The sequence below is a fragment of the Pogona vitticeps genome, chromosome 9 (genome assembly GCF_051106095.1).
Source record: "Pogona vitticeps strain Pit_001003342236 chromosome 9, PviZW2.1, whole genome shotgun sequence".
NCBI classification, from domain to species: domain Eukaryota; kingdom Metazoa; phylum Chordata; class Lepidosauria; order Squamata; family Agamidae; genus Pogona; species Pogona vitticeps.
Window position 1 is genome coordinate 20,678,608 of NC_135791.1, and position 12,957 is coordinate 20,691,564.

General features: G+C 43.3%; 1 protein-coding gene across 1 annotated transcript; it reads left to right on the plus strand.

Moving 5' to 3' along the window:
• Positions 1-1,568: 1,568 nt before the first annotated feature.
• LOC110086523 (chemerin-like receptor 1) lies at positions 1,569-7,956 on the plus strand. The gene is made up of 2 exons (XM_020807477.3): positions 1,569-1,648; positions 5,780-7,956. Exon 2 carries the CDS (start codon positions 5,782-5,784, stop codon positions 6,748-6,750), a length of 969 nt encoding a protein of 322 aa, XP_020663136.3. The 5' UTR covers positions 1,569-1,648; positions 5,780-5,781; the 3' UTR covers positions 6,751-7,956.
• The last annotated feature ends 5,001 nt before the right edge of the window (positions 7,957-12,957 follow it).

The following is a 12,957-nucleotide window of genomic DNA, read 5'->3' on the forward strand; positions in this document are numbered from 1 at the left end:
GAGGAAATATGACAAGATGTGTTTAGGGAACTGCATGGCACTGTCTTGTATCAACTTGATAAGACCATCTAAACTGTGTTCATGTCTCCATCAAGTCACCGGGAGGAAAGGAGGGGGTTGAAAAATTCAAACACAGGAGGACACAAAATAGAAATATTTAATCATTCGGGTTGGTGGCTTTGTGGGCTTAGGAAATGCAATTTTGATTTCCGGGGGAGGGGGGGAGGACATACCTTCACTATACTTGTGATGATGAATTGCAGTCACTGCCCTTTTTCTGATAGGCTTCAACACTTTAACATCTGCAACACAGTTCTCTTCATGCTGGGCATAAACTAGCAGTACAGCTTAGAAGGTTTAGAATTTTGCTCGGATTGCGCCTGATCAGAACTAGGGCTTTGTGCCGGATTTGGGCAAATCCTAAATTTAGAACAGAATCATCCTGATTCAGACTGATTTAAGCAGAACAGCCAGATTTGGTTCTCGGGAAAACAGAAGCAAATCCAGAAACCACTTTCTGTCCAGAACACTAATTAAATTGGTTTGGATGCAAACCACTTCTGCTTTCAAAAAGAGAAAGAAAGCAATATTTGAAGGAACCCTGAAATCAGCTGTCTGAATTTTGGCCAGTTTAACTCTGCTTCTTCAAGTGCCAAATTTTATATCTGCCAGTGCACAGCAGAAGGAGAATAGCGACCAAGTTCCTCAAATCCACCCCTTTTTCTCATCAGCTGGCACTTACAGTCTCAATAACTTACGCCGGGACATTAAAGGTAGAAAGAATGAAAGGTTTCACTACTTACAATTGAATAGCTCAAACAGCAAACTAATAGGACTGCTTTTGACAACATACCTCAGCAGACTCAAAAGAGGGGGAAACGGCTGAGCAGAGAGACAGGTCTCTGAATTCAGAGGCAGGAGGGAACTACAGTGGTGCCTCGCTAGACGATGATAATCCGTTGCACTGAAATCGCTGTTTAGCGAAATCATTGTCTAGCGAAAAGCATTTCCCCATTGGAATGCACTGAAACCTGTTTAATGCGTTCCAATGGGGAAGAACCGTCGTTGTCTAGTGAAGATCGGCTATAGGAAAGCCGCTTTGCGAACTGCTGATCAGCTGTTTAAATAGCGGTCTTGTGAAGCTTAGATCCCGAAAACACCTGTTTTGCGAGCATGGAGGAAGCTGTCAAAATCATTGTCTAGCAAAAATCAGTTAGCGAAGCAAGGACCAAACATTGTCCAGCGAAATTCCCCCATAGGAATCACTGTTTTGAGAATTGCTATAGCGAATGCAAAAAGTCAATGTCTAGAGGAAAAACTGTCATGCGGGGTAACTGTCTAGCGAGGCACCACTGTAATGGTCTTTCCTCTACCTGCTGCTATCTACCTTCTCTGCAAGTGCCTTATAAGCAACGCAGTGCTTGCCTGTTAAAACATCTGGTTTCCACACACAGTATGTTGCAGTACTGTGGTTTTTCAAAATTAAGGGTGGGACTGTGAGCAGCAGCTTTTTCATGCAATCACGTTGCTTGCACTGTTCTTGGATTTTTTTTAAAAAAAATGTTTTTGAAGAGGCAGCTGTTCGAGATAGCCCTAGTCTGGAATCAGCTTGTGGTGCGGTGCGGAACTCATTTTGAATCTGCACACGGTAAGCATGGATCAGTGCAAGGCAGATGGCAAAGACCCCAGAAGAGAATTATTTTTATTTATTTACTTAATTTTTTTTATTCCTATGCAGCTTGAAATCTTGAGCGTGGCTGCATTACAGAAATTATTGGGTTCTCTTTTTTTAACGATTTGCCATTGTGGTCGCCGATTAAATAGGCTTTGCAGGTTTGGGCCAGGCTTCGGAAACCTGCAGAACCTGTTTGTAATGACAGGGGGAGGGGGAAAATTTTGTGCTAATGAGCAACCAAGGCTTTCTTGGGCTCTGCCATCTGAAGTCTTTCAATATCGTGCGCAGTTTGAGTGGGTTTGATGGTCACGGAAAGGAATCAACCTACCTGAGTTCCACATCTGCTTTAAATGAGGAATGGAAGACAGGGATTTTTTTTTAAAAAAAAATCAAGGCCTTTTTCTAAAACTTCAGAAAGGAAAAGCATCTGTTGTATTAGAGGCAGGGGTTTGGGAAACCTGTGACAAGTTCACAGCAACACAGGGGATGAGATAATTGCCTGAGATCAGCCTTTGCCTGTGGATGACACAGACAGATGTTTTACTATGGAAAGGAAGCATTTTTTCCCATCCCTCAACTATGAGAGATTATGGGAGTTGTAGTTCAGCAACATTAAGAAGGTTATGCAGCCCTTATCCTTGTTTTAATGTATCGGGGTGGTGTTTTTTGTTTTTTTTCACATCAGTGGTTCCCAACCTTGGGTCTTCAGGTCTTCAGATGTTCTTGGACTAAAACTCCCAGAAGTCTTCACCACAAGCTTTCCTGATGGGGCTTCTTGGGAGCTGCAGTCCAAGAACACTTGGGTTAGCCAAGGTTGCCAGCCCCTGCTTTACATGATCTTCAGAAGGCATGGACTGCCAAAGACAAAGTGAAAGATGTTTTACTGATGGGCTTCCCAGTGTCTGTGTGACAGAAGGCATGTACAGTGGTGCCTCGCTAGACAGTTAACCCCGCATGACAGTTTTTTCGCTAGACATTGACTTTTCGCGATTGCTATAGCGATTCGCAAAACAGTGATTCCTATGGGGGAATTTCACTGGACAATGTTTGGTCCCTGCTTCGCAAGCCAATTTTCGCTAGACAATGAATTTGAAAGCTCCCTCCATGCTTGCAAAATGGATGTTTTCAGGAACTAAGCTTCGCAAGACAGCGCTTTAAACAGCTGATCGGCAGTTTGCAAAGCAGCTTTCCTATGGCCGATCTTCGCTAGACAACGACGATTCTTCCCCATTGGAACGCATTAAACAGGTTTCAATGCATTCCAATGGGGAGATGCTTTTCGCTAGACTATGATTTCGCTAAACAGCAATTTCAGTGGAATGGATTATCATCATCTAGCGAGGCACCACTGAATTTAGTTTTCATTTTTCTCTCTCTTTCCATTTTGCGCTCTCTCTCTCTCTCTCTCTCTCTCTGTTTCTCTCAACCTATCTGCCACCTACATGCACAAAATATTTTTTCCTACCACGAGCGCAGCTTGCTGCCACTTAAGTGTCTATTTCAAACAGGGTACCCTCTGTTTGCTCATGAGAAGGAAGCTACCCTCACTGCTACAAGAAGGGGAAGTTGTGGCTTCTTCTCTCTTAGCTCATTGTTCCTGGTGGTTTCTCAACCAGCCTTTCAGGATGTTGGTGCTTGAAGCTTACAGAGAAAGGAGGCACTGTGGAGGGATCATTGGGCAGTCAAGTTGAGCATGACATACTTAAAGGGCAACATCGCTATAAGTTTTTAAAGAGGTTGATATGAGCTGTGACATGGAAAACTTATCAGTCAGTCTGGGAATGTCAAAGCTGCACAGTTCCTACAAGGAGCAAATCAGCACTGTATCCTCCCAATGCTCATGGTCTAGGTGGGTCTCATACCCCAAAATTTAAGAGTGCCCGCCAACTCTAGTCATGAGCTGTCTATGCTAGAAAAAGATATATGAAGTCATCTCACAGAGTTTCTGGTCCCCAATCAGACAGTCATGAAGATTTGCTATTTCCTCTGCCTTGAATTTAATGTGTTCTCCAGGACGTTTCGTATTGCAAAAAAATTTGCAAACCGAAATGCAGTTTCCCATAGGAATGCACGCATGGGGGTGGTGCTATAAACCTCCCAGGCACAATGCATCCTGGAGAAACTTGCTTCGTGTTGCAAAATAAATAAATAAATCATAAACCGAGGCATTATTTTCAATGGATTTTCTTTCATAAACTGAAAATTACGTTAACTGAGGCATTCGTAAACCAAGGTACATACATACATGTTTGTGTGTGTGTGCGTGCATGTATGCACGTGTGCATCTGTGCATAAAACTATTCCCTTTAATCTCTTTTCTCTTTGTGGAGGAAAGCATCCCACCTGAGCAAACACAGAAGAGTGAGCAGACTGAACAAAAAGATATAAAAAAATCTATTCTGTGCTTCATAATTGTTAAAGTCCACATAACAAGCCAACAGCTATCAGTTTGGCTTGACAGTTTACACAATTTGCAAAAAATGTGCAATTTCTGCAAAATTTGCAAAAATTTGTGTAATTTCTGCAAAAAGTATACAATTCTGAAAACTCTCATTACAGCCAAAAGAGACTGTCTCACCTCTTTGCAGGTGAGGTGAAAAAAAAACCCTGCAGTTTCTCATTCTCACTACCAGGAAGGAAGGAAGGAAGGAAGGAAGCAAGCAAGCAAGATTTGCTATTCCTAAAGATGCCTCTTCTCATTTTTTGGCACAACGATTAAAGAAGGGATTTATTGCCAAATCTGGAAGCAGACTTTATAAGGAAAAGAGATAAGGTATGGGAAAATATAGTTTTCTAACTTTTCCCAGGGCTAATGATGTAGTGGAACAAGAGTTCATAGGATATAAACACTAGTGTATTTTGGTTTGCAGGAAAAACCAAACAACAGGGTTTCAGTGGTTGTTTCATTACCATGCTGGCTGGTACAGGTCCACAGTGTCCACTGTTAGATGTCATAAGTAGACCCAGCAACAAAATGTTGTAGCATGGAAGACTCCAGTCCACAGTCCCAGCCAGCCAGCCAGTCACACCTTCCTTGATGACTGGAAGGCTCCATTCAATTCCTCCTCTTCCTCATTCAGTTTTCCAGATGCCCCTGATAGGATGTTACCCTAAGGGGCCACTGAAAAAAGTTATGGACCCTCTGAGTGAACTCACAATGAAATCCTCTCCCACCCTTCTCCTGTCAAATATTGTTTGAATCCAGGTTGTTCCATTCTTCAGGACCACCAGCAAATATCATGCTCAATGCTGCTGAAGTATATTTGTTATCATGGTAGAAACACTGAAAAGTTGGAGAGAAAAGGGGGAAAACCTAGGAATGCAGCAAAATGTATTCCTGTGTCTGTTTGTGAAAACAGATTTTTGAAAACTGATCAGAGTTACGTTTCTTCGCATAGTAAGAGAGCACGAAAGATGAATCAGGGTCGTGATTGGAAAATAGAAATGGCATTCCCAAATTTCATTCACATAGGCATCAAGAAAGAAGGAAAGTTCAAAGAAGGGGAAAAGGAACGGTCCGCTGGGATGATGGTGGATGCAGCACCACTAAAAGGAGGGCTATCCCTACTCTCCATAACATCTGTACCATTAGTTCTCAATCTTGGAAAGTTCTTGGACTGCAATTCCCAGAAGCCTTCACCACTAGATGTGCTGGCCAGGATTTCTGGGAGCAGTGGTCCAAGAACATCTGCAAACCCAAGTTTGAGAACCACTAGTTTCCATTCTTCTAACCAGTAATCTCTCCACAGAGAATTGCAGAAACTAGGGCTTTCCCCCAAATCCTCAGAAACCTCAAACTTGTCTCAGAAGCCACAAAACTGCAGGTGTTTTTTTCACCTCACCTGTAAGGAGGTGAGACAGTCTCTTATGGCTGTAATGAGAGTTTTCAGAATTGTATACTTTTTGCAGAAATTACACAAATTTTGCAAATTTTGCAGAAATTGCACAATTTTTGCAAATTGTGTAAACTGTCAAGCCAAACTGTGATAGCTGTTGGCTTGTTATGTGGACTTTAAAAACACTCTCACTTTCTCTTTCTCTTTTACTTATTACAGAATGTGGTAGAAAAACACAGACTAAATCTGTCTTGGTTCTTCTTTACAGACATGATGAATTGCTCTTGTGGACCCATCAATGCTACCACTGTGAACGATGCTATGCGCCGCATCGCAATAGTAACGAATGTGATCATCCTGGTGCTGGGTACATCTGGCAATGGGTTGGTGATATGGGTCATAGCCATGCGGGAGAAGCACAAAACCTTGACCTCCATCTGCTACTTGAATCTGGCGGTGGCAGATTTTTTGTTTTCTCTCGGCCGGATCCCGGCCCTGGTGCAGGAGCTCATGCACTGCTGTTGGCCCTTTGGACTTGCCCTGTGCAAGCTTCATGCCTTCGCTCGCTACCTCGTGGTCTTTGCTGGGGTCTTCATCCTCACGGTCATCAGCGTATACCGGTGCTTGTTGATAGCAAGGCCTGTTTGGGCTCGAAACCACCAAGGACCTTGCTATCAAAAACTGATGTGCATTGGGGCATGGATTCTCGCCTTTGCCTTCAGTGTCCCCTATCTGGTGGTCCGTGATATTGAAGTCAAGAATGGAGCGACCTACTGCGTCTATCGGAAAGATCTCAAGAAGTCCACGGAACTGCCCTTGAGGCTGAGTAGATTCTTTGCGGGGTTCCTTGTCCCCTTCATCATCATCTTCTCCTCCTATTTGGTTCTGATTTTCAAGCTTCGCGGACGGAGTTGGAAACATTCCCATCGAACCTTCTCTCTGGTGGCCACCATCGTCGCCCTGTTCTTTATCTGTTGGCTGCCCCATCACATCTTTGTATTTGTCAGCACCGTATCAAGTGAAAAGGATGGATGGGGGGTTGGCCTCAAGCTGTCAAACGCCCTGGCGTATCTCCACAGCTGTGTCAACCCTGTGCTGTATTGCTTTGTGGGCTACGTACGGGTTAGAAGTCTCCATCATCAAGCTTCCTTCTTGGGATTCTTCCGTAAGGCACTGACCGAAGAGGATGACAGCTCTCTTGCGGCAGAAACGTCACGAAGCCTTAATCAGAAGACCTAAGGACCTTCTGTGTTCTGGTTCCACGGGGAAGGCTTCTGGCTACTTCCCACACTCTCAGAAAATATGGAAGTTGCAGCACAACATCTGCCAGTCAGGACATATGGCTTCAATTCTGGACTTCTAACCTCGATTATCCCCTGTATTGGAACTCCTGGTTCTGAGGAATTCTCAAAAAAAATTGAGTGCCATGGGCTCCCTTCCTCCATTGGGCCAGTGTCCTCTCACTCTGTTTCTCAACTCCTATTAATTATTGTCTTAAAGAAGGCAGATAATAAGAAGATGGGGGCAACTGATACACTCTCTTCTTGCCGTTCACCCCTCTCAGTAGCAAAAAGAGGAAATGATGGAGCAAAAAGGTACAGGTGGCCAACAGTGGCCATTTAGATGTCTGTACAGGTGTCTGTCTGTCAAGTAGAACTCTCAGAACGGAGAATTATGGGATCTGTAATCCAAGAAATTTTTTAAAAAATCTTATCCCTAGCATACACCTTTTTAAAGCCCAACTAGAGAGGGATGGCTGCGTAGAATAACTTATATCCCACATGTTTGTGCTTTGAGAGAGAGATAGAGAGACACACACAGTTTGTGGTTCACTCCAGGCTTCTGGAAGGTGGGGAATTTTTAATTTAGTGTCCACTGAGGTTGGATTATGGAAATCCCACCTCCCATGCTTTAGTCTGGAGTACCTTTTCTTTTCCTGTGAAGTCCGCCCTGTTGGTGGTGTTGAACTGAGTTTCTGAAATTCATCTCTTCCTCCCCCTTTACTCCTGGAATCAAATTAAGGGGAAGCGTATTTCTGATCATGTACTGAATATCCGTCTTTATAGGGGAGACAGAAGAACAGTTTTCAAACAAATCCATAATTTCTCTACAGGGAAGGGACACAGAAACCGTGAAGTCAGCATTAATTTTGCAGAGACCCATATATCTTGTCTCTGGCTTTGGCCTTGCCTGTCACTCGTTCCCTACTTTTAGCAGGTCAGTTACTGAGGTTAATTTGCACCAGGTTGTAGGGAAATTCACAGGTCGGTGTTATGGGTGTATGTGACTCACTGTGTTTACCCTCGGCCATCTGCAGATGGAGAGGTTCAAGTTACTGAGGCCCATTTTCTAAAGGTCACCTTCTTATCTTCTCATTCCAACCCTAAGAAACAATATACAGTCTAGACAACCTCTTTCTAATAAACATGCATATTATATTCTCAACCTGCCTAATTTCATCTTTGGTTTTTTTTTGTCTGTCTTAACAAGGACAATTATATGCACCTACCTCCCATCCAGGTGTCTTTTGATCCATTAAGTGGCTTGATCGTTGGGTCCAAGATATCTCAAAGATGGCATCTCCCTTCATAAGCCTGTCCAGGCCTTAGGATCATCAGGGAAGGCTTTCCTCTCAGTCCCACCACCTTCACAGGTATATTAGTGAGGACATAGGAGAGGGCCTTCTCTGTGGCTGCTCCCAGACTTAGGAACTCCCTCCCACTGGAGGCCAGGCTGGCTGCCTCTTTTGCTGTCCTTCCTCAAACGGATGAAGATCTTTCTCTTCAGGCTCTCTTAGACAGACAGAGATATTAAAATGACATGGTTTGTATTTTTCTTGCTTTTAAAGCTGTTGTAGTACTGCTCTTACCAACCATTTTAACAGAATATGTGTATTTAATATTTTTTAAAAAAACATTTAGATAATTTCCTGTTTTGTTTTGTTTTTTAAACTTTTAATATTGTGTTTTTAATTATGTAAGCCACCTTGGGTCCTTTTTTAAAGGGGAAAGGTGAGGTTAAAGTTTTTTAAACAAACAAACAAATACTGCTCTGGTTCTGATGGTGCTTCGTCAGTGGCATAATGGTTCATATGATGGAAGCACCAAGATATTGTTTGATCAACAGAGACAATAGTTTCACTTGTCATCTCCTCCCCAGGTATCCAAAGTCAGTGGTAGAAAACTCCAGGTCTACATAATCAAATCCCATTAACTCTTTTCCTGCATGTACTGTGTGTAAGATTAGATTAGGCATCCTTCAGTCTCGAGAGACTATGGTAACGTGCTCTGTATGGAGGGCTTGGAACAACATCCAGAGCGGCTGAGAAGGCCAATTCAAGAGTGACCATCCCTTCCAAACTGAAGACAAATCCAATCTGTCCCCTGTCCAGCTCCCTGATTTTGCTGGTTTCAGGACTGCCTCTTTGCCTCGGCCTGCTGGACAAGGGTCTCTTCAAATTGGGAGAGGCCATGCTGCACCGCCTGCCTCCAGGCTGAATGCTCGGATGTCAAGGTTTACCATCTGTTGAGGTCTATTCCTAAGGCCTTCAGATCCCGCTTGCAGATATCCTTGGATCGCAGCTGTGGTCTCCCTCTGGGGTGATTTCCCTGCACTAATTCTCCATACAGGAGATCTTTTGGAATCCGACCATCAGCCATTCTGACAACATGCCCAAGCCAACGTAGACGTCGCTGTTTTAGTAATGTATACATGCTAAAAAATTCCAGCTCGTTCTAGGACTACTCTATTTGGAACTTGGTCCTGCCAGGTGATACCAAACATGGAAGGTGTTCAGTTTCCTCTCCTGCCTTGCACAAAGGGTCCAGGACTCACTGGTGTGTGATAATAATAATAATAATTTATTGTCATTGTAAGTATATACACATACAACGAAATTCACAGACACCCAGAGACCAGACACATGCACACACATAAAATTCCCAAACACTCCCCACCCACTAAAAGTCCGCCACTAAAAATACAAACATCTACACCGCAGGCCAAGTTACACAGTCCAACTAATTATTCACTACTGGTGGTCCTTAAGCTCATTATTAATTGCAATTATAGCTCTGGGATAAAAACTATTGAGAAAACGTGTGGTCCGAGTCTTAATTGTTCTATATCTTCTGCCAGATGGTAACAGTTCAAAAAAGTTATAAGCAGGATGGGAAGAGTCTCTCAGGATGCTATGTGATTTCCTTAGACAGCGGGATGTGAAGATGTCATCCAGGGTTGGTAGCTGGAGCCCAATGATATTCTGGGCAATTTTAATGGTTCTCTGTAGAGCTTTTTTGTCCGCTACAGAGCTACTCCCAAACCATGCCAGAATGCCATAGGTTAGGACACTCTCAATGGTGCTACGATAGTATGACAGAAGCAAATGCTGAGATAAATTTAACTTGCCGAGCATTCTCAGGAAATACAGCCTCTTCTGTGCCTTCTTCATTAGCATGTTGGCATTTATAGTCCATGAGAGGTCCTCTGAGATGTAAGTACCCAGAAATTTAAAACTACCAACTCTCTCCACTTCCTCACCGTTTATGTACAGTGGTAAATGTACATATCTCTTCCTCCTAAAATCAATTATGAGTTCTTTAGTTTTTTTGATGTTAAGTGTGAGATGATTTTCTTTACACCAAAGTATCAACCTTTGTACTTCCTTTCTATAAGCAGACTCATTGTTCTTATTTATGAGCCCCACCACTGTCGTATCATCCGCAAATTTAACAATTGCATTGGTGTTATACAGTGGGGTGCAATCATGTGTGTACAGGGAATAGAGGAAGGGACTTAGCACGCAGCCCTGGGGAGCTCCTGTACTTAGTACCAGGGTAGAAGAATGGTGAGATCCCATCCTTACTGACTGTGGCCTATCTGTCAGAAAATCCTTTATCCACATGCAGATCTCCTGAGGTAATCCCAGGTTGATCATTTTAAAAAACAACCTATTTGGTAGAATGGTATTAAAAGCAGAGCTATAATCCACAAACAACAGCCTCGCATAAGTTCCCTGATGTTCTAAGTGGCTCAATACAGTATGGAGTACAATGGACACAGCATCATCAGTAGATCTATTTTTCCTGTATGCAAATTGCCATGGGTCCAAAGAAGGTGGAAGACTAGCCTTAATGTAATCCAGCACCAATCTCTCAAAACATTTCATAACAACAGATGTTAAAGCTACTGGTCTGTAATCATTGAGAGATACCACAGCTGACTGCTTGGGGACTGGCACTATAATAGATGTCTTCAGGCAAGTGGGGACTGAACACTGCAACAAGGATAGATTGAAAATATCCGTAAAAACTCCAGCTAATTCTGCAGCACAGCCCCTAATAACTCGTCCCATGATTCCATCTGGTCCAGCTGCCTTTCGAACATTAATATTCTGGAAAGCGCGTCTCACATCTGAAATCTGCAGTACTAGTGGTTGTCTGTTGATGGTAGATTCTAGTGATGTATTATAGACAGTAGGTGCTGGAATAATGGTTGTTCCTGTTTCCACCTCAAAACGGCTGAAAAATTGATTTAACTGCTCAGCCAAAAAATCACTGCTGCTACACAGACTGTTTTTGTTACTCTGACCAGTGATTTGTCTTAGGCCGTGCCACACTCGGCGAGTGTCAGAACTTTCAAGGTGTTGTTCAATTCTCTGGCTGTACATAGCTTTGGCATCCTTAATGCCCCTTTTCAGTTTAGCTCTAGCCTCTCTGTACTGTAGTTCATCACCAGAATGAAAAGCAGCATTTCTGGCTTTTAATAAAAGGCGCACTTCTCTATTTAGCCAAGGCTTGTTATTAGAAGATGGTGATCTCCAAGTGTACTGCATCCACGTTTATGTGGCATGATTAAATTACAGGTAAGGTTGTAAATTGTCACTTGCCTTGTCCTCTCAGCCAGCAGATGAGGAATCATTACAAAATTATTCTTTCTGCTTCAGAAAAGGTTGAGCACCAATTTTGGTGCTCCTGACCAGAGAAAATAAAGTTTGAGTGGCTTGTAAATTAAGCTCTGTATGTGAAATGATGTTGATGGACTTTGGTTGAGTGCATGGATTTTTCAAACTTCAAAGCACATAGAGAGTGTTTGTATGGCCTGTTACAGGGCAGTACTGTTCTGTACCTGATGTCTGTATGGTGTGTGTGTGTGTGTGTGTGTCCATGTGCAAGTTTTGCTTCTCACAAGAAAATGGCACCAGTTTTGTCCAAATAGATTATGGAAGTCATGAAGACCTTGACTTCCATAAATTAGCCCACTTTGCCTTGTTTTTCTCTGGATGTGGGTTGGAAATGCGTCTTCAGGCTGGGTTGTGAAGTCAAGATAGCCTCAAAGAGCAAAAAAAGAGAGATGAATTTAGTCAACATTTTTCACATCCCTATTTAAGTGCTGGGTAGCTCAGTGGTTTAGGCATCTGGCTGCAGAGCCGGAGATTGGCAGTTTAATTCCCCGCCGTGTCTCCTTGATGGGGTGCTTGATTATGGGATTCCCACTGTGGTGTAATGAATAGTTATGAACTAGGACTCTGAAGAACAGGGTTCAAATCCCTGCTCAGCCATAGAAACTGACTGGGGGAGTGGAACTGGTAAAGCCATTCTTTATGTACCTCACTTAAAAAGCAGAGACATCACCTTGCCGACAAAGGTCCACATAGTCAAAGCTATGGTTTTTCCAGTAGTGATGTATGGAAGTGAGAGCTGGACCATAAAGAAAGCTGACCGCCAAAGAATTTATGCCTTTGAATTGTGGGGCTGGAGGAGACTCTTGAGAGTCCCCTGGACTGCAAGGAGAACAAACCTATCAATTCTAATGGAAATCAACCCTGAGTGCTCACTGGAAGGACAGATCCTGAAGCTGAGGCTCCAGTACTTTGGCCATCTCATGAGAAGAGAAGACTCCCTGGAAAAGACCTTGATGTTGGGAAAGTGTGAAGGCAGGAGGAGAAGGGGACGACCGAGGATGAGATGGCTGGACAGTGTCTGCGAAGCAACCAACATGAATTTGACACAACTCCGGGAGGCAGTAGAAGATAGGAGGGCCTGGCGTGCTCTGGTCCATGGGGTCACGAAGAATCAGACACGACTAAACGACTGGAGGAATTCAAAGGAAAGTTGGATAGCCATCTGTCATCTATACTTCTACCTGGATTCCTGCATTGAGCAGGGGGTTGGACTTAATTGCCTTGTTGGCCCCTTCCCACTCCATGATTCTGTCCTTTTATAATTCTATGATTTTATGATCCATGGTTGTGGATTACCAGAAGGGAAACAGGTGCATATAGGTGTGTTCTGTGCCATCATGTTGGAACCAACTTATAGCAACCTTAAAAGGGTTTTCAAGGTATGTGTGATTATTTAAGGAGTGGTTTGATCAGCTCCACTCCACCAGTGAGTATCCATGGCCAAGTGGGGGATTCGAACCCTGTTTATCACAGTCCTGGCCCAT